Source organism: Sciurus carolinensis, chromosome 2, assembly GCF_902686445.1.
Source record: "Sciurus carolinensis chromosome 2, mSciCar1.2, whole genome shotgun sequence".
Classification (NCBI taxonomy): domain Eukaryota; kingdom Metazoa; phylum Chordata; class Mammalia; order Rodentia; family Sciuridae; genus Sciurus; species Sciurus carolinensis.
This window is the reverse complement of record NC_062214.1, coordinates 26,667,006-26,694,946: the sequence shown is the minus strand read 5'-3', so window position 1 is coordinate 26,694,946 and position 27,941 is coordinate 26,667,006. Positions and strand designations below refer to the sequence as shown.

Here is a 27,941-nt window from a genome sequence, read left to right as displayed (position 1 = left end):
CATATGATTCCATTGATATGATGGTCTCCAAAAAACAAAAGTGTAGTCATGCCGAAGAGTGGTTGCCAGACATTAGAATGCAGGAAGGGTGTAACTACAAAGGGAGAATTCAAGGGCGTCTTCTAGGGTGATGTTACTGTTTTCTCCTGATCGTGATGATGGTTACAGGAATCCATCCGTTTGTCTAGCTATCAAAATGTACAGAACTGTGCACCAAAAATAAGAAGTCAATTTTTCTCCATGTTAATTTAAAAAAATAAAAGTTATAAAAGCAAATTCAACATTTATACCTTATGGCTAATTCACTCAGAGACTTTTCAGAATTTAGTCGTTTGTAGCATAATTCCAGATACAATATTTTAAAGAGTACTATAGGCTTCATTTTTACAGTGACCTATGGGGTTCATAGGGCATAATACAAAATCTCCTAACTCAAACTTTAAGAAAAAAAAATTGTTTTAATGTAAAAAATGTAAGCACCAAGTTAAGAACAATTATTTTAGTGATCTTTACTCAAATTTTAGCTGCAGACAACATGCTGAACAAGTACCTGCTGATTTTTTTAAAATATTTTTAGTTGTAGTTGGACACAATACCTTTATTTTGTTTATTTTTATGCGGTACCTAAGATCGAACCCAGTGCCTCACACATGCTGGGCAAGCGCTCTACCACTGAGCCACAAACCCAGCCCTGTTGATTTTTTTAACATAAAAAGCAGATTTCGTTTGGCTGAGACATTAGTGGTAGTTATAATAATAATGAAGTAATAAATAAAAAAGTTAAATGACCTGTAAGTTTAAAACAAAGATGAATTTTACAATTCTTCAGTTAAGTTATCAGATTAAAAACTATGGCATGAGGTCATATCAAGGATGATATGCATTAGAATTAAATAAATTACTGTCTGTGTAGAAATAAGAAAGTAGTAATTATTCATTAATCCCACAAAATTCATGTCAATAATCCGATGTAAAATATCATTTGAAAAAATATCCTTGAATGTTTCTTGAAGGCATATAGTATTTAAAGACTGTAATCTAAATGTACCCTAAATACAACATTCAAATCAAGGAAATGATAAATCAGCTAAGTTAAAAAAATAGTTATAATGAAGTATTTCTGTAAGCATCTAGTTTTCCAATTCTGGCTATGATTATGTTGAATTTACAGAGAGGGAACAGGATCTGAATCCTAGAGAGGGAACGGAAGCAGGAATCTAGGCTATGAAAGGTCAGAACTTTGGCTGCTTCCAGGCGGCTTTGCGTTGAACTGAACGATCTATACAGAAATGCCAGTGGTGATGTAGACCCGCATAGTCTGGACTCCTTCACAACTTATGGAACATGGGTCCTACTGTGGCTATGATGTCTGCATAGGGAGCACTCTGGTTCAGCTCAATAGCCTGCTGCTTTTTCAGAACGAGAAAGCCATAAAACTTGGCAGCTGTTCGTTTCCGATCACTGTTTCTGCACAGCTTCATCAGACTGAAGGACTGCATTCCCATCTTGTTGGATTCCTGGGAAAATAATTAGAAAAGAGGAATGGAAAAGGAAACAAAATCATCAGATGTCAAGCAGGCTGTGGATGCATAATGAAACACAAAATACTGAAATTTTAGATAAGTGACCATGATATCCTTTAAATGGAGGAATACGAACATTTTTTTAATAAACTTATAAAAACCCATAGGTCACTCAGCACCAGTTGGGTTCATTGAGAAAATACATGCAAAAAAAAAAAAAAAAACCCTATAAAGTGTTATGTAAATTTGTCATGTGTTACACAAATGTTAGCTCTTTTTAAAACATTGATGCTAACATAAATGCCTCTTATAGAAAGTGCAAATAGCTTAGACTTTCAGGAAGAAAAACATCCACAGAACTTTGGGAGGCTTCAAATACAAAGAAAATTATCAGCCTATTAGACTTTTTCTCCCAAAGGTACTAAGGGGAGACAATAAACCACTTAAGTGGTAATGTAGAAGTATAGTTTATATAACTATGTAAACATCTTTCAGTTTCTTCCTACAGATTTAAAAGACATTGGATTCATCATATGACACCTGTGTATCTACTAGAAATAACTGAGGGACAATAACATATGTAATTATGGATAAAGATGCCTCATTTTTTAAAGCCTAGGCCTTGGAATCAGATTCCTAGAGAGGGACAGTTTTTTTTAGTTAGAAACGCTATAGTGAATATTGACTTATATCCCTACGAGTATTGTTTTCCTTGGATAATTATAAAGTACTCTTAGAAATATTGTAAGTTTTTCCAGTTCATAATCCTTAATGAATTAATAAGTGAAATGTCTTATTGTGCTTTTTCTTAACCAAAGATGTGGCCCAGAGTCAGCAACCTTTCAGGGATGGTATCCCAGGCTTCATTTATTTCCTCCCTTGGGAGACAAGATGTAGATTGGGTGTCCCCCAACCTAGGTGGGAGGGAGCAGGAACAGCTTTTTCAATTTCAAAAGTTCTGAAAAATCCTGAGTGGACAAATATGCAATATTGAACATATGGGCTTATTTCTGTTCCCTACAGAAACCCCCTAAAACGAAGGAATAAAAGAGTGACAAGTAAAAGAAATAAAGACAAAGAAATGGAATACATTCAGAGTAGAGAAAGTTGGACCCAGTGCCAACAGGGAGGAGAGCCAGCCAAGGTGAGCCAGCATGGGGCACCGACCTTGGGAAGACCAGGAACTGGTGACATGAAGCTGTCCTAAGCGGGGTGTGGGTAAGCCTGAGGACAGAATTCCTCAAGAGTTAGACACCCTGTCCACTCCACGGCCTCACGGAACCAGAGGCAACCACTCATAAAGAAGGAGGCAAGACAGGGTCTTTCTGGAGGTACCAACCACTGAGGCTCTGGACTTGGGACACTGGCACCCTGGATGGGGAAGGAGAAGAGCTGCACCACCAGCGGAGATCAAGTGACACTCCATGACTGCACAGTGAAGCAACCAGCCTCTCCCTTGCTTTTGGTTCCCGAACCGCTGGTATCGTTCTTATATTTCCTGGGCAGCAGATTTAAAGATTACTCCAAGAAACCAGCCATTCTAAGGAAAAGAACCCTTTAGGTATCAGCGTCTGCAGGAGGAGACCGCCCAGCTAGCTTGCTGTCACCACCACAAGCGCACAAGCAAGGTGACCACAGCGTATATAACTTTGAATCCGTTTTTCGGTGCCTTACTCTTAAATATGAACAGAAAGCCACCAGATATTTGAGTACAAGCTCTCACATTAAAAGCAAAAAAGAATGTATTCAAGAGATTCCAGGAAAGGGGATGCGGAGAACAAAAGAAAACAGGAATCTCTGGAGTTAAGTTTTTCACTACATCTATCAAGAGTGATTATGATGACAGTGAGAGAAAGCAGATCAGTGGTGGCTTGGCGATGGGGGGCACAGCCAGTGATGAGGCAAGGGCCATCCAGGGACAAGGACACTTTGGGGTTTTAGATATGTTCATATTGTCCTGAGTGTGATGGTTTCACAGGTGTGCACATAAACTGAAACTTATCTAACTGCATACTGATGTTAACCATACCTCAATAAAGATTTTATTTTAAAAACTAGATAAATAATTAAATGAAAAACATTAGGATTCTATAAAATAAAACAATAGTTAATAACCTTAAAAAAAAAAAAAACTCCTGGAAAACAAAAAGTTGAAAACAGAAATAAGAATTTTATTTTGACTACGAAGTTGAGGAAATCTTCTAGAGTGAAAGAGTATAAAGACAAGGGAAGTTAATATAGGGGATAAAAGATGTTTTAAAAATTAAAGGATCAGCCAGTCAGACACAGTGGCACATGCCTGTAATCCCAGAAGTTCAGGAAACTGAGGCAGGAGGACCTTGAGTTCAAAGCCAGCCTCAGCAATTTAGCCAGGTGCTTAGCAACTCAGTGAGACCCTATCTCCGAATAAAATATTAAAAAGTGCTGGGGATGTAGCTCAGTGGGAAAGCACCCCTGGGTTCAATCCTCAGTACCAGAAAAAAAAAGAAAAAGATCAATTCAGGAGAGATTCCCTATCAGATCTACAGGCCCTCCAAGAAGAGAAAACAAATAGACAAAAAATAGGAAGTCCAAGGCGGAAAAGTCCTAGAGTTCAAGAACATGAAAATTTTGGTTAAAAGAACTCACCACATGGTCAGCACAATGAACTTAAAATTAAAAAAACAAAACCCAAAGCACATCATAATAAAGTTTCAGAGCACTAGGGATAAAGAAAGAATAAAAACTTCCAGAGAGAAAATAAAGATCTCCTACAAAGGATGCCTTCAACCAAGGCAGAGTCTGACTTTTCAATAACAACACAAGAACCTATGTTACAAAGCTTTCTACATCTGAGAGGAATTATTTCCAACTTATGTCTAGAAGCAACAGATCAAGTTCAAGGTAAAATAAAGAAATTTTCAGCCTTGTTTGTAAGATCTAAACTTGTAAGGTCTAAATTTCCTACACACTGTCATATGTGACATCTGAGAGGATGTTAACTACCAAAAAATCAGGATAAAAGATGATCAAAGCACCAAGAAACAGAGGAACTAAAAGGGAGCAAAGAAATCCCCATGTTGAAGGTATCCCAAGATGAAAGCTGCGGAGCAGACCTTGAGAGTAGCTGGTTTGAATTAGAACAAGAGGATGATGAGCTGCAAGAAGGTTATTCTTAAGGGAAAAAAAAAATGGAACTGACACATCAATTAATAATTTGCTGTATACCCTAAAAGGAGTTTGATTATATTGTCACAGAGTTTGGAAAAATAATTAAGAATGGGTGTATCAATGGTAAATAAATGGAAAACATGAGGTAATAATTCACTCACACAACAATCACAACAACAAACCATAACATTCCCAAGAAAAGAAATATAATTACACCTGAAGCTTCATTGTGAACTAATTTTTGTATGATCTTTGTAGCAACAAGTGCTAGTTGTCCTTTGATATCCATTCTCTTTTTCTTCCATAATGATGGAATTATTAGCTGGGCTTTGGTCACTAAATCAGGACTATATTTAAAAATGAAAACAGTTGCCAAACCCGACCATCTTACCCGTAAACTATTTAACATCTGCAGTAATCTTCTGTTCCATCTCTCTGCTTCAATGTTTTGTTCATTCCCCAATGACTCCTGTTTGAATGATTGATAAATAGAGCATTTCACTTCAGCAAGTTTTATAGAATGTTAACTATTTGCCACGCATAGTGTGTGTTGCTACAGGAAACATGATTATAACATCAAGTTCTGCCAAATAAAGAGCTTATGATCTGATAATAGAGAGAATAAGACTAACATAAATATAGATCAACCTGTGCAGGATTATACCTTTGCTCTCCAGGCTGTCTTCTGATAAGGAAATCCAAAGTAGGAGACTCTGCATTCTGTGTGGGTAATGCAACCCAGAATGTTGTGCCCTTATGTACTTTGAAAAGCAAAGTTAGAAAAGACGTTGCTTTCTGCTAGGACTACTTTAGTTCTAGTCAAGCTGACTCAGTTGACAAGAGTAAACTTAAAGGTCTAGAAAAACTGCCTCGTAAAGGCCTTTATCTGAATTTACCTGGTGATACTGAAAAATAACAGGTATTTAGTAGTTTATGAAGATTGGGTTAGAAACCTTGCCTATTTTGAGGGTGCCTAGTCCAAAAAGGTCAACCCACTCCTGTCATGTTATCTGAATAGATTCATTCTTTTCAGTCTTCAAAACTTAACCTCTTTCTGAAATACCTTAATATTTAAAATTGTAAAATTTTACCCCTTTCAACTAACACCTCATGAGCTTCTGAGAACAGAAATTGTCATAGGAAAGGTGTTGATGAATCTGATAAAAGAGCAGGCCTACCAAGGGTTGGGGGAAGCAAAGTGGCACAGATCCCACCTACTTTGTCATTTTGCCTACACTAGCTCTGACCCTGCCACCAATCACTGTTCACTATTACTACATGCCTGCTTTTTGTCTAGCTTCCTATAAATCTCTGGCGATCAAACAAATCCTCAAAATACTTTCAATTTCTTGGACTCCAAGATGACTTCAGAAAGTTCCAGAGTATTCTGGAAATTCCCACATTTATGATAAAGATAAAATTGTGCAGCAGACCTAAAGAGCAATTAGTTTGGATTAGAACAAGAAGATGATGATCTCAGAGAGGTTATCTTCAAGAGAAAAAAAGGAATTTTTGGATCAATTAATATAGTTGATATATACACTAAAAGGGGTTTTACCATATTGTCAGAGAGTTTGGAAAAATAATTAAGGATGGGTGTATAGATGTTAAATAAATGGAAAAATGAGGTCATGATAAACTCAAACAACATCAAAAACAAAACTATCATGAAGCTTACAAGAAAAGAAATTTAATTGTATTTCTCAACATTTTAAATCATTTGCAGCTAAATAGACTCTTTTGAGTCCATCCAGGAACTGCTGAGTCCCCACTCCCACCAGCTATGCTGGCTTCCAGGACCAGCTATACAGCATGGTCCTGCCTGTCCTGTATCCCCTCTCACATTCCAGTGAGACTGATTTTAAAAATATTGTCACTTTTTGTCTGAGGAGGTTTTGAAATCTCTCTAGCTATAATTCACATTTATTCCAGTCTGGTTTGTTCTTGGGTAAATTAGTTTACCTATACTCATACTTATCATTAAATATACAAGTGCTATTTCTGAAATGTAAAAGTTTTATTAAAGATTCAGAAAACTGTAGCTTCACCTACAATGCCCAACTAACCAGAAAAAAATGACTCAGAATAGTCTGTGTGTTTTGCTAGTGCCTGTTCATTTGATCTATCTGGACACCCTACAACTGAATCCATTGTGGGAAAAGCCCAGTGGATTATTAAAATAGCTGAACTTGTGCTGTGTTTTGGTTTGCTTGACCACGTATGAAAATAATCTGTCTATGGAAGCCAAGAGAATGGCAAAAATGAATCAGCTCACATCTGGCTCAGCTGTTTGGATGTTTCAGGTAAAAAGTTCAGGTTATTTTTTCTGTCCTAGGTTATCTAGAGAATTCAGTCCATTTTTCATGTGTGAAAAAAATCTAATAGTTTTAGAATTTATTGTTACGATTACTCACTTTAAAACAAATTAACATCAGGTATTAATAGGTGTTTTTATATTATTTACTAGAAAACTTTTGCTAAAATTCCTTACAATTAGAAATGCTTTCTGCACTCTATTGTCACATATATCTGAAAAGAAAAAAAAATTTTAAATTAATTTTAAAACATGCCTTCTGTACTCTGGGACAAGGACCAGAGATATAAGGTAGTATATAGGGAGTCAGGTGAGTTAGATTTTACTTTTAAATTTGCTATCAACATGTGATCTGACGAGCAAATCATTTTCTTTTTCTGATTTCCACAAGTCTCATACAGATACAAGCCTGAACCATATGTTAAGGGGAAAAATTCCCTCACTATTTTGTAAATAAAATAAAATTTTAAACACCCTAGACTATATCCCTAATACAGCATGATTTCTCTAGAGATGCTAATTAGAAAAGCTTACAACAGTGATTTCTCAATATTTAAAAATCTTTAATAAAAATCTCATACTTTTCTTTAAAATTATTTGAAGTTTCAAAATAAATTAAGAAAATAAAAGAACTAATTATTTCCCTGCTTAAACTTTGAATTTAAATTATAAATTTAGAAAGTAACATGACAGCCCTAGAAAAACAAATTTTAGATTAAATATTAAATATTTAGGAAAAAAGTTTTTAAGAATATACCCAAAACTATACATATATTTACCAATTCAACTGGAAAAGTTTCTTGGGTCAAGAAAGCAGTCATCAAAGGTGATTCCTCAGCATTTGAAGAAATCATTTCCATAAGATCCTGCTAAAGCAAATTGGGCAAAGGTAGGTAATTCTGGTAGTGGTCATCACAGGGACAATCTAATTTTGTTAAATGCTTTAATCCAATGAATATTCATTTCTCAAACTAATTTAAAATGCTGCCCACATTCTCAAAATATTATTTCTGAAATTTGCCGGACAGGCAGTCACCGACTTCCATCTTCCTCTTTCCCAAGTGCTCCACACCGAGGCGGGCCTTGCACGCCCTCACCCCTTTGCTCCCCACCCTTTTCCTTCCTATTTCCCTCTCCACCTCAGGCCTCATCAGAAGTCTCTACTGCTGAGCTCACTTCCCTCTGATGCCTTTTATCTAGCTCCAGTCCCCTCCTCCAGACCAGTGCCAGGTGGCAGGGGAAAAGACCTGCCTGGGCAAGCAGAGGAGTGAGAGTGAGGGAAGGGACATTGACACCCCTACCCAGGGCGTGACGGGACTTCTGCCACTCCTGCTGGAGCTGTCAGTGGCACCAGGGAAGAAAAACTGTGTCCTCTGCAAGGGGAATAAAAGACAAAGGAAGAAGGAAAAGAGAAAGCCAGAACGCCTCCCATTCCCATCATCTCCTTCGGTTTGCACTTAAAAGCTGTCAGCCTTTTTCATTTATTTCCAGGCTTCTTTCCCAACTTCCATCCCTGGTCTTAAGAGCTTCCTCCAACGTCATTTGCTTGAGTTTTCACTTCAGCTTCTAAAAATTTTAGTGACTATAAGAAACTGTATTATTATTATTTTGCTTTTACGGTACTGGGGATTGAACCCAGCGCCTCACTCTATGCTGAGCTTATCCCCAGGCCTTCTGTATTTTGAGGCAGAGTCTCATCAAGTTGCCCTGCGCCCTCAAACTTGCAATCTCGCCTCAGCTTCCCTGGGAGCTGGGACTGTAGGGCAGGTACCCAGCTATATTTTAGTTTTTATTGCACACATTTGTGGAGACTTGTCTTTTTCCTCTTTTGATTTTTTTCTATTTCCACAGCTTACTCTTAATTTTGTAATTATTGTATATAAAAACTGTTTTATAAGGATTTGAAAATGATTAATTAGAATCAATATTTTCCTGTCCCTTCAAACTAAAAGTGCTCCCACACTTCACTGTATTTCACATTTGTTCACTACTTTGGAAGTCATCTAAGAATGGAATTGAAGGTTGAAGTCAGCATAGGATGTAGGAGGAAGGCTTCCAAAGAACTGGTATAGCAATCTTTTCCTTCTTTCCATTTCAAGCAGATGGAAAAAAAATCTATATTGTTAATATGTCTGTGATAACTTCACTTACATTTTCCTTTCAAAAATCATAAACTAAACAAGTTTGTCTATTCACAGTTTTCAATAGGTGCCTTGTAAGAAAGGTCCAAGCCCAAACCCCAAAGATAGTACTGGCAACCCGATATACCTAGTATATTACCAAGCATTTAGTAAAACATGTTCTGTTTAATGCACTGTGAAGCTATCTTTCCTTACAAGGGCATTCAGTTTCAATGTGGGTTAACTTTGAATTCCCTGAGTGGTTATCAAATACAGTAAAGATAGAAGAGACCAGAAAAGCACTGGCTTATTTTTATCTGGTATAACTATAAATATTACAGTTTTATACAATTAATAAAGCAACAATTGATAACACATTTTAAAGCACATTGTTTCCAACTGTGTTTTCAAATAGCTGTTTTTCAAATTAAAAATTATGTCTTCAAATAAAAATTTTAAGATTTGTTTTGGTCATGGACTTCAAAATCTTTCAGATTCAAGGTCAAGGGCATTGGTAGGTCTAAAACATTCTTAGAGGTAGGAAGGGCGAATTTATGATGAGAAATAAAACATAGGTTTATTGACTAGAGTCCTAAAAGATTCCATGCCATATTGAATGTGGGGCCTAGTAAGATTCTCAGTACACAGTCAGATTCAAGCATAGACTATCATTCACTTAATGTATCATGCAAAATACTATTTCAGTGTCAAACTACTCTACTCTGTGATGCACTATTCTAAACTTGTAGAGAAGCTGTCTTAACAAATAAAATAATGCTTTACCTTACAGTCAAGAAGATCTATCAGAGACAACATTCCCTCACTACAACTGTGTCAGAAACAAACATTTTTATGATTCTCTCTTGTTAACTTACCTCAGAGTTAATATTTTTATTGGTGTCCTCGTGAGAGTTACCCTTAGATTCACCAATCACATCCTTCCAAGTTTGGGGTTGGATTAACTCTTTCTGGGAATTTGGTTCTTCCATCATGGAGACCTCTGAAGTATCAAGGAATGGAAAGGAGAGTTCTTTCAGGCCTTCAAACCAAAGTACCTTTCAAACTTGAATTGAGATATGGTCGGTACAAGAGAAAACTCTGGAGAGACCACTTAGAATCCAAGAATTTTCTCAGGACTCCCCACGTCTCACGTCGACCATCCCTTCCCCTCCTCGGTCTCCTTATCAGTCTCCTCATCACCTCGCTGGCTCCTCTGCCACCCACTCACACATTCACTCGCAAGACAAGGCGGAAGGTTCAAGTTCGCATGATTTTCAGCAGAATTTGGTGCTTCAGGAAATGTGATTAGGAAGTGGGTGGAGGCTCACTAACGACATAAGTTGGTCTTATTACTACTTTATAATTGTCACAATAATAATCAGCCATTGTCAATTCTCCATGCTCCCTCTGGGCAGGTGGTCATCTCCGCCTCAGTTTAGCTGAATAGTTTCAGGGCTGTTCGTGTTCCTCTAGAGTTTTTCATGTTAGTTGTTTTAAAGTTAAACATTATCCCGCCAGATATAAAGGTTTTCTTTTTGGAGGGTTTGTGAGCCCTGCCTTTGGGGATGGGGAAGTGAGAAAGAGTGAGAATAGAATGGTTCATGTAGTGAATAGGCTTCATCCTTTCAATGAAGTATCTGGGACAAAAATCGATCTGAAAAGTGGAAAATGTAATACTGAAGTAACTATTTTAAATTAAAATATTTTTCTAGAGAGCATTTCTACTAAAAAAAATATGGAACTGGATTGCATTTTCATCCTAAAATGTAAATTGAAATTTTTGTTCCCACATTTCCTTCAACATCAACAGAATTAAGAACTCTTACCTACTGTGTTTTGGTTTCCCACATCTCCCCTTACTGACTCCTTCTGTATCAATTTTCTTCCAAGTTTAAAGCCAGAGGACAGAAAGCACTTTGTAAACAACTGTAAAAACATATATTTTTATTTCCTGGTTTTCTTCCACCAGTAAAGCAATTCAATAAAGCATAAGCATCTATGGTAAAAAGCAGAAATTACAATTCATAGCTACATATATCCAACAAATTAATTTTCAAATGAGGGGCTGTTTTTCACAAGTTCAAATTTGTTGCACATATGTATGCAAATATGGGTTTGTTTATTTATAAACTAACACAGCACTCGAGCAATAGAATGGAAACGATTACCATTTTCAGCTCAGCATGAATCAAATCCTGGGCTGCAGTTGACAGCAGTGTATCCACTCCTCCCCTCTTCTTCCACATCATTAATCTCTGGGTAGGAGGTGCAAGTTCCAAGACCATGAGTGTATCCATAAAGGAAGTAAGCTGTTTATGCATAGTTTTGCTACTGATCTCCTTGACTGGATCTATGAGCAGTTTTCTCTTTTTGCTTTTCCTTTTCTCAGCAATATCTAAATATAAGAAAAAGGCATAAATGTGATTGGTCATGCAGCTTGGTAAAACAATATTCTAGGCCCTACATATCTAAGAAATGTCCTCAACCTTCAGAGTTGCACTGAGAAGAAAATCCCTTTTCTCTTTTATGAACACGATGCTTTGCAAAGTTTCTGCACAGCTACAATTCCTCAGCAGCCAAAAGCTGATGTATTTTTAAAGGTGCTGCTCGAAAGTACTTATGAGGGACAATGTTGCTTTGCTAGTAGGCAACTAGGGAAGCTTGGAATGGAGGCTCTATTGACAGGGAAGTTAACCAATCTGGAGGTTCCTTAAAATGCCTATGTAACAGGATAACTTTCTGAAACATTCATTTGTATTTGTCCAGTGTATTTTCCTCTCCCCTAATGAAATTCGGGTATAAATTCAAAGTAGGAAGCTAGGTCTGTGGAATTTCACTCCTTTAGAGAATTTTACCAAGCAGAAAGCAGAAGTCAAGCTTTTCTTCAGTAAAGCTGCAAAAGGGGAGAGAGGATTCGATTTCCCAGTGGATGAAGATCCGATATCAGATGGAGCCAGGAGAAACAGAAACCTGCTTGTTGGTGTGCTTCAGTAAAAATCCTGGGAGCACAAGATACTATAGGGCTGGCTGTTTAGCTAGGACAGTGGGTGCTACTAACTGGTGTGGCTGTTTACCTCCTACAGCCCTCCCCTAAACTTTGGTACTACAACACTCATGGCAGACAGGGGAGCTGTGCAGGGTGAATTTACCACCAGCCCTGTGAAACAGTGGCTCAGATTAAATTCAGTAAAGAAAAAATGTGGGTGCTTTATTCCTTGCATGCCTGAGTTTATAAACTGAAATCTACATCAATTATATTATTTAAAACTAGAATGTTCCTAAAGGACCTAGTTATATATGAGATTCATACTTACTGTTTATTTCTAAAAATGAGTTAAATGTCAGAGGCTAAATGTTAGAGGGCATAATGCCTTTCTTCTGCCCTATGTTCACTGGCATGTGCACTTATCCTCCTGATTGTACCATAAGCTTCCTAAAGGGGGAACCATGACTTCTTCATTCCTACACCCAACACAGAGTAATGGCTCAATAACTTCCTGAACTGAACTCAGTTTTTAATTTTCCAGTTTCCCAAACTGGACATATGATTTAAACAGGAATGAAAAGAATGAGAATCATCTCAAATTTCCTTCACACTCTTCTCCTATTGTATTACAAATGCTGTCACTAGATTGACTACCTCCTATAATATTTTGAGAATTACTACAAATATCTCAAGTTAAATATGATAGCAGTGTATTGAAAATAAAAAGAACTCTAACCTGAAATATCAATTGGATCAAGAGTAAATCCTTCTTCTTCATTTGATAATAATGTTGTTTCATCCATTTTTTCATTTTCAGGTAGACACATGTCATCTGGATTATCTGGTTCTACTAATCAATGACACCATAAAAGTAATTATAAAAACATACAGTCCAACATAGTCCTTGAAACTCTAGCCAGAGCAATTAGACAGACAAAAGAAATTAAAGGGATATGAATAGGAAAAGAAGAACTCAAACTATCATTATTTGCTGACAACATGATTGGCTGAAAACATCATGTTGGATCCTCTATAGAGGATCCAAAAAATTCCACTAGAAAACTTCTAGAACTCATAAATGAATTCAGCAAAGTAGCAGGATATAAAATCAACACTCATAAATCTAACGCATTTCTATTTATAAGTGATGAAACCTCTGAAGAGAAATTAGGAAACTATCCCATTCACAATAGTCTCAAAAAAACAAAACAAAACAACAACAACAACAAAAAAAAACCTTGGGAATCAATCTAACAAACGAGATGAAAGACCTCCACAATGAGAACTACAGAACACTAAAGAAAGAAATTAAAGAAAATCTTAGAAGATGGAAAGATCTCCCACGTTCTTGGACAGGCAGAAATCATACTGTCAAAATGGTCATACTACCAAAAGCGCTATTCAGATTCAATGCAATGCCAATTAAAATCCCAATGATGTACCTCATAGAAATAGAGAAAGCAATCATAAAATACATTCGCAAAAATAAGATACCCAGAATAACCAAAGCAATCCCTAGCAAGAAGAGTGAAGCAGGAGATATCACAATACTGCACCTTAAACTTTACTACAGAGCAATAGTAACAAAAACGGCATGGTATTGGCACCAAAATAGGCAGGTAGATCAATGGTACGGGATAGAGAACACAGAGACAAACCCACATAAATAGTTATCTCATACTAGACAAAGGTGCCAAAAACATACAATGGAGAAAAGGTAGCCTCTTCAACAAATGGTGCTGGGAAAACTGGAAATCCATTAGCGGCAAAATGAAATTAAACCTCTATCTCTCACCATGCACAAAACTCAACTCAAAATGGATCAAGGACCTAGGAATTAGACCAGAAACCCTGCACCAAATAGAAGAAAAAGTAGGCCCAAATTGTCATCATGTCAGCTTAGGACCAGACTTCTTAACAAGACTCCCAAAGTGTAAGAAATAAAATCAAGAATCAATAAATGGAATGGATTCAAACTAAAAAGCTTTTTCTCAGCAAAGGAAACAATCAATAATGTGAAGAAGAGCCTACAGAGTGGAAGAAAATCTTTACCACACACACTTCAGATAAAGCACTAATCTCCAGAATTTATAAAGAACTCAAAAATCTTAACACACAAAATACAATAACCCAATCAATAAATGGGCTAAGGAACTGAGTAGACACTTCACAGAACAAGATATACAATCAATCAACAAATATATGAAAAAATATTCAACATCTCTAATAATTAGAGAAATGTAAATTAAAATTACCCTAAGATTTCATCTCACTTCAATTAGAATGGGTATTATCAAGAATACAAGCAACAATAGGTGTTAACAAGAATGTGGGGAAAAAGGTACACTCATACATTGCTGGTGGGATTGCAAATTGGTGCAACCACTCTGGAAAGCAAGATGGAGATTCCTTGGAAACTTGGAATGGACCCACCTTTTGACCCAGCTATCCCACTCCTTGGCCTATACCCAAAGGACTTAACATCAGCATACTACAGTGATATAGTCACATCAATGCTTATAGTAGCTCAACTCACAACAGCTAGATTGTGGAACCAACCTAGATGCCCTTCAATAGATGAATGGTTAAAGAGACTGTGGTATATATACAAAATGGAATATTACTCAGCCATAAAGAAGAATAAAATTATGGCATTTGCAGGTAAATGGATGGAGTTGGAGAATATCATGCTAAGCGAGATAAGCCAATCCCCAAAAAAACAAAGGAAAAATGTTTTCTCTGATAAGTAGATGCTGATGCATAATGGGTGGGGAGATGGGGGGGTAAAGGAAAAATGGAGGAACTTTGGATTGTGTAAAGGGAAACTGAGTGGAGGAGAGGGGGGAAAAGGGGGGAAACACAATGGAATGAGACAGACATCATTACCCTATGTACATGTACTATTATACAAATGGTATGACTCTACATCATATACAACCAGAGAAATGAGAAGTTGTACTCCATTTGTGTACAATGAGTCAAAATGCATTCTGCTGTCACGTATAACTAAATAGAACAAACAATTTAAAAAATACAGTCATGTTGCAAGCTAGAAGACTACATGAGAATTAAAAGTAAAAGCAGAGTGAAGATTTATATTGCTAATGGGAGCCTTATCTGAATTCTTAGAATCATATGTTTAATAGAAATGAAGAGACTCAGATTACCTGGACTGGAACCCACAGTATTTAGGTGAGTCAAAGGTCCTCATTCTCTGTGCACACGAAACATTTAAAGGTAGGCTACACTCAGTGGCAGTGAAAACAGTGGTAGCAATACATGACTAACGTAAATTTGATATGTCTACTAAAATATTTATATTCTGTTGGATCACTTTTAAACTGACTCATAAGGAACCAAAACCAAATTTTTGCTCCTAACTCTTTTTACATTTTTAATTTTGATGATTGTTTTAGAAAGCAAATATAACATTGAAAAATATGAAGAATCAAAATTGGGCTAGTTGTACCTTTAATTTTTAAGAAAAATCAACTTAAAAGATCCAAAATCATCTGAGATACTTTTATAAGAATATCAAGTAGGAAAAATACCCCCACATTTGCAATTTCTCTCAAATTGTATACAGATTGTCAAGCCATACCTTTTAAATTTTTCTTCTTACCATGTAATGTATATTTAGTGATTCTAAAGCACAGTATTCTGGTAGAATGTTTAAACATGTTCTCATACTCAACTCAGTCCTGAATAAATGCCCCTCATCCTACCTGTCTTAGAACCCAACTGCCTATTCTATATTGACTGAGTCCCTCTAAGAGCTTGAGGGACAACATTCTTCATCTCTCACTGTACTGTGCTATTACTTGAACTCAGAAGTTCTGAGGCTTAATATGAACATTAGTGTCTATTGACTTTCTCCACAGAGGGAAACTTCAACATACCCACTGTAGCATGGGGAGGCTCAGGAGGCAGGGAGACTTCTCTGTTCAAAGGCATGTCTTCTAACAGGATATTTTCATCATCCTGCAACAGATTGTCTTGAAAAACACAATACGTACTTTTGTCACACAGACTTGAATCTGTCATTTGTTCACTAAACATTTATTAACATTATTTTGTACAAGATATTGTGAAGGAATAATCAGTTTTAATGTGCACTGGAAGATATTTTAAACTATATTTGATATGAACCGCTAACAAACAATTTTTAAACACACTAAGCTCAAAGTTTTTTTGCTTCTGCAAGTGTTTCAATGAAATTGACACAGGCATAGTAATATAGGTTGGAAATAATATTCTAGTGCTTTTTTATTATTATATTAATATTATACTGTGATTATATTCTTTTTCTTATGATTATATATTATATTGTTATATAATTATATATTATGTACTATAAGTTTTTTTAGGTGTTCTACATGTGGGATGATGGGACAAGATGGGTTAAAATATGCACATTTAGTTTTCTCAGTTTTTGTCTAGCTTATTCCTATGATTATAATGTCATGATATAAATATAAAATAACATAAAATGCCAGAAATTCTTTAGAATAGCTGCTCCACAATTTGTGTCAAAGAAAGCTATGTTTTCCAGCATAAAATCTAGTATATATTTTGAGGGATATACTAAACTTACTCCTTCCCTTCCCAAAATTAGGAATTTATAAAAATGGGCAGTAGTTCCCAACTTTTATAGAAAATGTCTTTAAATAGATGGCTATTTACTTAGTACTAGCTTAAATATACCACAGATTTTGAAAACTTCCTGAAAAATGAGTTGACCTGCATGACACAGAAGCACATTTGAAATTTTAGTTTGATGTAATAAATCTACTAATAGCTGAAATTTGGTTGAAATAAATATTTGATTTCTCTATGACTGGACATCATACCAATCATTTCTCCTGCAGCTCCTTCATCTCCAAATCCATCTCCACTGTCATAGAACAAAGATTTTTCTCCAATAAGGCTTCCAGAACTATGTTCAACTAAAGGACCACTGGAGTTCAGTAATATGTTGTCATCAAAGAAGCTATGTCTCCTGAGAATTTCAGATTCTTCCCCTAAATAACATATATCATTAATGCTAAGTTAGTCATAGAAACACATAATTTTAGGGTTAGAAAGTAACTGAGATATCATCTAGCACAACCCACCCTCATTTTATGAATGAGGAAAATGAAAGTTGAAAAATTATTTGAATTATTCAACTAAAGTCACTCAATAAATAGAGGCTAGAATTCTAGTTTAATAATCTTCCCAATACAATAGAATAAATGCCAAAACATTAGGTAGAGTTTATAGTTGTGATATAGTTTAATAATCTCCCAGAAGGTAGAAATACTATGATAGTAGAATGATTTCCTCTATTGTAGGTAGGTCACGTTCGGCTTGACTAAGTATTCTATCATTTCAAGGACAATTGCTTCAGTGGTTTACCCCTAAGGAGAGTCTGGAAAATAAGAAGCATATCCACCTTCTTAGGAAAATGAAAAGATAGATAAAATATTAAAGAATGGACTCACAATATCCATTGAGTATGTTAAGAGAGCAGTAAAAATGATAACATTAAAACAGCTAACATTACCTGAGTGCTTATTGCATGCCTTATATCACATAATAGAGGAGATTATTATAATTGCATAGTACAAATGAAGAAACCAGTCATTTTCACAGGACACTGAAAAATTTTGTAACTGGTGCAATTACACCCTAATAGATGACAGAGCCGGTCTCTGAACCCAGCCCTAACTCCAAAACCTGCGTTCTGATAGTCACAATGTTATACCGAAAACTCTAGGAGATCAAAAGTCAGCTCTTACACATTCTTTCCCTCCCTTGCATTTGACTCTTTAGGTCCAAGAGTCCAAAAGTCCAAAGGTCAGAGGCTGGGTTTCTCCAAAAGTTCATGTTAATGTTAGACAGTAAAGAAAATCATGAGGCATCACTCATATTGAACATTTTTCTGTGATTCCAGAAAAGAAGAGTTAAAAAAAAAAAAAGGTAACCTTCCTCACACTGGATTAAAGCCTTACTCAACAGAAAAGATTAGGTAACTTCTTCAAAAAGAACTAAAAATATGTTGACATCATCCAGGTACAGGCATTGATAGCTCCCAAAAGAACAATCAGCCTTGGTCTATCAGAGAATAAGACTTAATGAACAGACACTATCTTCCAAGCATAGAGCACCATAAGAATCTGAGATTACACAAAAGAAATAATCATTACTTTCAATTTTGTATCTTAACCCAGAATATGATGGGTTAATATTAAATATATCTCAAAGGAAAGATTTGAGTTAATGTCTGAAGGACAGAAAAATCCCATATTGGTGGAGAAGATTAAAGGAAAGAAGAAAGGAAATAATCTATGATGCTGCTAGTAGTATCTCAAATTTTCAGACAGGGCAGTAAAGTTCAGAGAGGTCCAATGTCACAGAGCAAGACAACAGAGAAAATCCAGATTCAAACCTAAGTCTAAGAACATGATCTTCCCACTTCTTAAAAAATCATATAACACACAGAACTGTGAACAACCTAATTGTATTGATTGGATGGATAAAGTGTCTATAATAAGAGTAAAGCAAACAAGGTTGATAAAGTTGACAAGTTGATACAAGGCTTCCAGGATAAGCAGAGAGATTTGATACAGTGTCAGAGGGACCCAACATACTTAAACAAAATATGTGATATTAAAAAAAAATAAAACTTCAAGACAATTGCTCTTGCAGAGATGTATAAAATGTGGGAAGAGAGTGGATAATTTTCAGGTGGGTAGTGCGATATTCCAGGTCTTTGGTACTAGTGAACTAACTACTTCGGTACTGGGTGGCTACATAAATAGAAAACCTAAGAGACATTTCAGGGGTGTGTGTGTGTGTGTGTGTGTGTGTGTGTGTGTGTGTGTGTGCATGTTTTAATTCAACACTAGTATGAAGCTGGTAGAAGGTGTAGCTGAAAGTAATAAAAAAGTTTCAGGTCTGAAATAAAATAGAATTTACAGAGAAAATTGTAAAAAAAGTGTTTGGGGCAGTTAAGAGAATATAATCATGTTGTTGCCAGTGCATCACATTTATAGTTAGCAAGAGACCTGTTCTACACAGCATATGATCTGTGGACTGGTGCTGGTCCACAACAAATACAGCAATTAGAAGTAGACCTTTAGGAAGTTTATAGCAATTTGACAGAGTAGTTTTATATATGTCGACTCTTATATCTTGAAGTTTTACATTTTTCTAATGATTCATTTTCAATTCTGGTAATTTATTTACTTTATACAAAATTAAAATATGACAGAGACAGATGGGAAATTGAAAAAAAATATAAAACCAGTCCTTCACCAGATTGCTTGAGAAGCAACTATAGATAGCAAGAGTTACAGAAAGAGATGAGAATGAGAAGTCAAGGCTAGAGATATGGCTCGGGCATTACATCCTTGACCTCCCTCCCTGACCCACACCAGGTATGTGTAGGCCATCTTTCCCCTATGCACACTGTCTGGGTACTGTAAGAATTCAAAGATGAACGTGACACAGATTCTACTCTTATGAAGTCTGCTGACCAATAGAGAAGGTGTATAAATACCATGTTACAAGACAGAGTGTGTAGATGCCAGAAAAAAGAACAAATACTATATGGCTGAATTAAAACTTATCCCTTCAATTGTCCAGCACATGTACCAAACATATTTTAACGTTTCAAAAATCAGTTTCTGTTTTATAATCAATCCCTATATTCAGTGGCAGTATTTCCTATTCTTCACCCCCAAGCTGATTTAAAATCTGTTATTTTATAACTAATATTCATTATATACTGGAGAAATATATCTGAAGGCATTTTATGCAGCATACATATAAAACCTTGTATATATGTTAATTATAGCAATTGTTTATTTTCATGTCTCTCTCCCAGCCTGGAGTTCCTTGAGGGTAGAAACAGTTCCTTTAAACTTTGGTACTGCTTGTCTACGGTAGCACCTGACGTACAGTAGGTAGTCAACAAATAGATGTGCACTGAGAAAAAAATACGTTCTAAGACTGAGTCTTGGAATTGATATCTATACCAGAAAATGGCATGGGAAAAATTTATTGGGGATTATATTTATAAATGAAAATATTCATTTTATAGATATTTCTACTAGCATTGTGCCAACGCAGAAATGTAAATATAATTGATTGTGACTTGTAATTTTGATTTCTCATATATTCTCACCAAAACTCCCTGCTTGAAAAAGTAGATCATTGCCATAATCTTCTCTAAGTGTAATTTCTTCGGGTCTACTTTGGTTTTGAGTAAAGTGTTCTGAAACATCAATTGCGCTACAGAGGAATATAAGATTGAGGAAAACATAAGAATGGAACACAATGAATTTGAAGCATCCTAAAAAAAAAACCCTAAAACAAAAAAACAGATTATAAAATATTTTTATTTTTCAATAGTATTATGTATAAACATGAGTTTTTATATATACATATATGCAATATACATACACATAGATACACATACACATAATATACATATACACATAAACATGAGATATATGTATATATATCTCCAGGTTGCCAAGTTCATTGGGTTGCTCTCAGTCCTTATCCTATCTGTGCTAATAAACAGCATTCAAAGTAGATGCTCATGCCTGCCATAGCCGGACGTTTGTGTTCCCCCAAATTCGTATGTTGAAATCTTATCACCAATATGATGGCATTAGGAGGTGAGGTTTTTGGGAGGCGACTAGGTCATGAAGACTCTGCCTTTGTGAGTGGGATTAGTGCCTTTATTAGGCTCCAGAGAGCTGCCTTGCAAGATCTAGCACATGAGGACACAATGAGGAGACTGCTGTCCATGAAACAGGAAGCAGATCCTCACTAGATGCTGAAGCTGCTGGCACCTTGACTTGGGACTTCCCAGTCTTTAGGGCTGCTGTAACAAATACATGAGACCAGATAATTTATAAACAACAGAAATTTATTGTTCAGTTGAGAAGTCCAAAATCAAGATGCCAACAGATTCAGTGTCTGGTAAAGCCCTGTTCCCCATAGATGGTGCTTTCTTGCTGTGTCCTCAGGTGGTAGAAGGTGCAAGGAAGCCTTCCTTGCCTCTTACAAGGGCACTAATGCCATCCACAGCCCCCTCCACCCTCGTCCTCTAATCCTCACTCAAACCCCCACCTCTTAATACCATAACCTTAGGGGATAGATTTCAACATCTGAATTAAGGGGAACACATACATTCAGACCACTGCAAATGTGCAACAGTCACTTCAAAACTTATGTGCAAAACCTAATTTACTTCCCTCTCCCTCTTCTTCTTTAACCTGCCATTCTATAGTTATCCTAATTCTGTTCCCATGCCTAAAATCATATAAACATCCTTCACTTCCTTCTCTTTCAGCCATATCCAATTCATCAGCAAATACTGTTGGCTGTGCCTTCCACACATATCCGTAAATTGTTACCACCTTGATAAGATGAGAAGTGAGAACTGGTCACTGATTACTGTCTCCTCCAGGACTTCCTGCTACAATAATCTCATAGGCTCTCTGCTTCTTCTCTTTACCCTTATAATAAGTAGCCAGAGGGAACACGATGAAATCAAGTCAGATCTGGCCACTCCTTTATTCAAAACCCCACTGTGGGGTGCTGGGGTGCAGGTAAGTGGTAAAGCACTTGCCTAGCATGCCCAAGGCCCTGAGTTCTATTCACAGCACTACAGAAAAACAAAAACAACAAAACCCACCTGTGCTTCCTGAGTGAAATAAAAAACTTATTGCAACTAAGATGCCCTATGTCATCTGCATCTCCTGCATCTCTGACCACATTTTTCTACTATTCAGCACTTCCTTCACTCCATTCCAGTTTCACTTGCCTCCTTTGTGTTCCTTGAAAATGTCCAATGTGCTCTTGGGGCCTTTCCACTTGTTCTGCCCGGAACATTCTTCCACATTATTGAATGAGTTGTTCCTTTACCTGCTTCAGGTTTCTGTTCTTATCTTATCAGAAATTTCTTTCTTGGCCATCAAATTATTTTATTTTCTATTCTTTTCATACTTATCATCTGACCATTTCCTGGAATACTGTATATTTACTTGTTTATTTATTGTCAGTTTACTTCAACTAAAATGTAAGGTTCAGGGCTGGGGTTGTGGCTCAGTGGTAGAGTGCTTGCCTAGCACATGTGAGGCACTGGGTTCAATCCTCAGCACAACATAAAAAAATAAACAAGTAAAAATAAAGTTATATAAAATATAGGATCCAGGAAGCCAGGAGTTATGTGTGATTCACTGCTATTTCTTCAATGATTAGAACAGAGCCTGGCATAGGAAAGGTACTCAATGAATATTTACTGAATGAACAGATAAATGTACTGTCAATATTGCATCCTACATTCAATAAATGTAAGCATACATTTTGCTGTTGTACTTTAGAATGTCATACTAAATTTAAGCCTTGGTCAACTGTATATGTACTTGTTTGATTGCTAACTACATTCCATTTGCCTTCAGTTTGAATAAGAAAACAATAAAATATCCAAAAAATCAAGTTGAGGGAAAGTAAATAAAATAATTTACTTCATATTATGGGTGTCAAAATCATGAAATTCTTCTGGTAACGTGATAGTGTTGTAAGCTGCTTCAAAATTTTCTTTTGGGAGGTCAACCAGTCCTGAAAATTAAAAAATCACATTCAATAAGCAATGATGTGGTTAAAATAAGACATTCCCAATTAAATTCTCATTTTCTTTCACTGGACAACTGCTTAATCTATTTAACTGGTTTCCCTGTATCCCTTCAGTCCATCTTCAGTCCACTCTAACAAAGCACCCAGATCAAAAGCAAAAGCAAAAGCAAGCAGATCAGATGACTCTCATGCTTAAAAGGGCTTAGTGACTTTCCCAGTACATTTAAGTAAAATTCAAATTTATAACTGAGGTCTCTCCAGTCCTACATATCTATCAGGCATCATCTGAAGACTCTCTCCTGTTCACTTGGGATACTTATCCAAACATACTAGCCTTTTTGTTTCCTGAAAAAGTCAAGCATTTTCCACCCCCAGACCTTTGCTCTGGCACTTTCATCTGCCTTTTATGCCATTCCCTCAGGGACTTTGTACATGACTGGGTACTTCTCATCTTTCAAGTCTGAGCTTAGATTCTGTTCTTTCAGAAAGGCTTTCCCTGGCTATCCTAACTACATGAACTTCTATTACTTTCTGTTGTAGTGTTCTGTTTATTTTCCTTTATAGCACAATAATGATCTATAAGTATTATAATAAGTTTTAAAAACTTTTCATCATCTGATTTCCTCACCAGACTAAAAAGAACCTTATTTATCTTGTTTATTCATATGTCGAACATCATGTTTGGTGCAAGGCATGAAGTCAATAAATACTTGTGGAATATATAAATGAAACCATAATTGAACAAGTGAACCACAGTGTGAGTATAAATCTTATCTTGAGGTTCTTCAAATATTTTAACTGAAAAAGAAAAAAACCCCTGTAAATCCTAAATCAACAAATGATGATTTCTATAAGAGATTCAGAAAATGGATGTGCCAAAGATGCTTCTGCCAGGGAGCTTGAACACTAGTGAAAAAGGAAAGCCCTGCTGTATCTAAACAACCATCAAAGAGGATGGAAAATGATGAATGTAGTAAAAGTGGAACAGATGCTACATAAATTAAAATTTGAAGGTTTTACATATACATATATATCTTTAGCACTTTAAAATGCTAAAATTTTAAAATTTTGACATTTCATAAATAGTATGAAACTTAAAAGTCTTGCAAATTCTAAAAACAATGACAATTATTGATATTCACATTTTATCAATCTTGCTATTTCTAATTTCTCTCAGAGAAGCAAAAAAAGATATGATAGACTAAATGACACATTACAAATGGAATATCGGAGTTCTTACACAGTTTGTTTTAAGTATATTTCTTACACAAATCACAGGAACATTATAAGTTTTAGGAAGCATAACCTTTTCCTGAAAACACAGGAAAAGAACAAGGGAAAGAATATAATTTTCTCTTAACTCTGGAAACTTAGATTCAGCAAAATGAAGTTTACATTCACTATACTTGCTTGGAATTACAGGGTTCTGTCAATTAAAAGAGCCCACACAACATAAAAATGTAACAGGGAAACAAAAAGAGTGAGACAAATTAACATTGCATGTATACCTGGGCGAAACGTCATCTTCATTTTAAGAAATGCTTCACTGCAATCTGCCAAAAGATATTTTGCCTTCCTATTATAGATTCGAACAACTCCCAAAAGAAGGTGTCCTGAAGTTCGAAGTGCAATTTTCACCTTTCAATAATTTTGAAGTATTAGAATAATAAAAATTAGGTTCATGAATCCAGTTCTTTGAAAATTACTAAATCATTTCTTCTCTTTAAATAACAGACATTCCATATTCTCAAAGTACACCACTTAACTTTTACTTCACGTTGTAAAATGATTAACTTCTGTTTTGCTTACTCAGTAAAGGTAACCTAACGTGGCATTTAAGTAAAGTATATTATTATTACTATTACAGGAAGAAGGTAAATTCTGCAGTCAGGCCAACTTATGTTCAACTCTTGCCTCAACTGCTAAGGCTGAGCCACTTAACCCTCCTGAATTTCAGTTTAATAAAAATGTCTATAATTCATTATGTATTTATTGTGCCAGGCATTGTCCTAAGAGTTTTTCATACATTAATTTACTTAATTTCAACAACATCTATTTGTAGAAGAAAAAATTCAGAATCAGGTATGTTGAGTGACATACATAAATAATATAACTTTTAAGTTAAAATATAAATATAAAGTAAGAATAAAATATAAATCTGATCAACTCAAAAGTCCATACCACCTACCACACTTCACTGAGACCAAAAGAGTTGATTTCAGAGGGCTGTTGTGGAAATTAAATAAATTAATAAAGTCTAACCCAGTGCCTACACATAGAAGCTTTTCAATTATAATTCATCCTTTTCTCAAGCAAAATGACAACATAAAAATATCAAATTTCAATGCAAATACTAATAGTTGTTTTATAGCTATAAGATATTAAGAATGTTTTCATACAAATTCTAATAGTTGTTTTATAGTATTTTATAATGAACATAATACTTTACTGTTTATGACATAATTTCACATATTTTAAAATTTATAATCAAATTGCCTTCTTTTTCCCTATGCTTCCAATTCATTCATTCATTATTTTCTAATAAGTACTATGCCTCCTATAAGTAATACTGCCTACTATGTATGCAGTATTTTGTTAGGTAATATGAAAAGATTACAAAATACGCATAGAGTATGCCCTTTTTTTCTTCAGGGCCCAGTCTATTTATGGTAAATACATGAAACAATTACCAAGAGAAGCTGATATATGTTCAGATAATGAATACAATAAAATTAAAAGTAATCATATGAGAAATAAAATTGTCTTGGAAATGTATTTCATGATATAAATGCCCTGTGCCTAAAGCCATTTCTTCTACTTCCATGTTAAAGAACACTAGACAAGGAATTTTCTCTTTTCCTTGCCAATATATTTTAATTCCTTTCCTCTTCAGAAGTCATGGCAAATTAAAACTATCATTTTAATCAGTAACATACCTTAGGTGAAAGAATTTTTTCAATGGTTATCTCTAGATTACATTCAAATACATGGGCCTTTGTAAGTTTCTTCTCCCAGTGAGCTGCAAGCCATATTTTGGCCAGTGGGCCCCGTTTACTCATAAGCACATGGGTGTAGAACATGTTGCCTGTATTCCTTATTTTTAACAAACTAGAGAAAATATGAAAAGATACTTAAAAGTTGATAACAAAAACCTTTCAGGGCTATTTTACAGCAAGCAAATAAGTTATTATCAATTATATAAAACAACAGATTCTTTAATTCAATTGATTATTCAAAACATTTTCTTGAAAAAAAATTTATTTAGAATCTAAAATTACAAACTAAGGTCAGGTGGGGTGTGATGGAGCATGTCTGTAATCCCAGCCACTTAGAAGGCTGAGGCAGAAGGAATGCAAGCACCAGCCAGTCTCAACAACTTAGCAAGACCCTCTGCAACCCAGCAAGATGCTGTCTTGAAATAAAAAATGAAAAGTGTTGGGGATGTAGTTCAGTGTTAGGCATCCCTAGGTTCATTCAATCCCCAGACTCCACCCCACCACACACAAATTATAAACTAATGACAAAGCTTTAATTGTTTGTTAACCACATCCGGTTTAAATGCATCCTAATCAATTATCTCTTCTCAGATACTATTTTATCCTACACAGAATTTGAGTTCTTACTAATGCAGCCAAATAAATAAGGGAGGAAAGCTGAAGAAATAGGAGATAGAAATAGGAAAGAATAGAAGAGGAAAAGGTGGACAAAACTAAGAAAGAGGATCTTGAGAATTTGAGAAGTGTTGGATCACTGATTCATATTCAAGTGCTGCATTTCATTGTTCTCTTCAAGATACTCTGGTTTATTCCACTACTTTTTAAAGTTAAGACAGGAGAATTCTAAAGGACTCACTATAGGTGAGAAAAATGAAGACAAAACCAAACTACAGGTTTGAAATGAATCAGAGGTGGCAAGAAAAGAGACAAAATTAAGTGTTTTGAAATAAGAATGGTTAAAAAAAATCACTTAAATTACTATACATTTCCACAAACTATAATATTCTTGAGAACATTTTAAGGCCCTATAACGAAGCCAAAAGTGGGAAGGGATGTTCCAGCACTTTGGTCGACTCCCAGAGAAGAACCAAAGTATTGCTTACACAAAAGTAACCTTAAACTAAGATTATCGAAGCTTCTTTTCTATTTCAAGTTTGGATAAAAGAGAACACTGGGCCAAAATGAACACAAAAACAAAGTCAGCCACAGAATGAAAATCGTAGATGAACTTTGATCAATGCCCATCTTCACCACAAGCATCACATCCTTATGCCCAAAACTATAGGTGGTGCAATCTACCAAACCACATCCCCGGGGGGACACCTCGAGATTCCGCTGCCTGAGGTCTGTGCCTTGTGTTGGCTCCACTTTCCTTTTTAATAGGTGTGTTTGGGCATCTTGGAATAAATTCCAGTCTATCTTTCGAAATTGCTCCCGGGTGAGAGAGATCTTTTAAAGGGACCTTTTAAGTAACCGATTAAACAAAACAAAACAAAGCCCTGAACCCTGGGATTTTTGAGATATTGATTTTCTTTAGCATATATTAACCAACCAACCCCCTCCCAAGGAAAAAAACCACCCTTCCGTACCCCACAAGCCCTGGGGATTCTTTCTACATTGAATTTGCTTCATGCAAAGTGAAGTCAACGACAGGGCACGGCAGGAGCGGCCGGCCACCGGGCCAAGGGAGAAGCCGGCGCCGCAGAGGCAGAGGCAGGGCGGCCCGAGTGGCCGAGACCCCTGGGCCGCGAGAGGGGTCGCGAGGGAAAGGGCGGCGCCGGGCGCGCTGTCCGCGGAGCGGCCGGCAGGGCGCCCGGGGCTCCTCGGCAGACCACTCCCCGGAGGGCGGACCCCAGGCCCGGCCTCAGGAGCCCGCCTGCACGCCGCGAGCGAGCTGCGGGGCCCAGGTGGCGCCGCCCTTCCCGGCGGGTCCCTCAGGCCGGGCCCTCAGGGCTCGGTGAGGAGCGGGCTGGCGCGCGTGGGAAGGTGGGTGGCCGCCAGCCCCGTCACCCAGCCTGCCTACTGCCCTCGGAGCCCGCCCGGCCTCACAGGCTGCGCCCTACTTTGAGCGCCCGCTCTGAGAGGAGGCGCGCCGGAGCAGGGACTGTGAGGAGGAGTCGCCGGGGTCGCGCGTCAGGTCTGAGGCACTGGGCTCGCCGGAGCAACCGGGCGTCAGCAGCGAGCAGCCGGGGAAGGGGCGTGGCGTGCAGGGGGCGT

General features: G+C 36.6%; 1 protein-coding gene across 1 annotated transcript; it reads right to left on the bottom strand.

The window, feature by feature from the left end:
• Positions 1-34: 34 nt before the first annotated feature.
• Rad21l1 (RAD21 cohesin complex component like 1) lies at positions 35-27,841 on the bottom strand. The gene is made up of 14 exons (XM_047541140.1): positions 27,788-27,841; positions 25,665-25,836; positions 24,237-24,366; positions 22,620-22,713; positions 20,264-20,370; positions 16,944-17,114; positions 15,993-16,088; positions 12,830-12,943; positions 11,276-11,502; positions 10,934-11,033; positions 9,983-10,107; positions 7,767-7,856; positions 5,065-5,142; positions 35-1,517 (listed from the first exon to the last, which is right to left on the bottom strand). The coding sequence occupies exons 2-14, from the start codon at positions 25,806-25,808 to the stop codon at positions 1,329-1,331; spliced, it is 1,665 nt and encodes a 554-aa protein (XP_047397096.1). The 5' UTR covers positions 25,809-25,836; positions 27,788-27,841; the 3' UTR covers positions 35-1,328.
• Positions 27,842-27,941: the final 100 nt, after the last annotated feature.

Coding starts and splice junctions, on each gene's coding strand:
- Rad21l1 (XM_047541140.1), bottom strand. CDS start 25,808: ATGTTCTACACCCATGTGCTTATGAGTAAACGGGGCCCACTGGCCAAA. Junction 20,371..22,619: donor TTTGACACCCATAATATGAA/GTAAATTATTTT, acceptor ATTCCTCTGTAG/CGCAATTGATGTTTCAGAAC. Junction 12,944..15,992: donor GCCTCCCCATGCTACAGTGG/GTATGTTGAAGT, acceptor GTCATTGATTAG/TAGAACCAGATAATCCAGAT.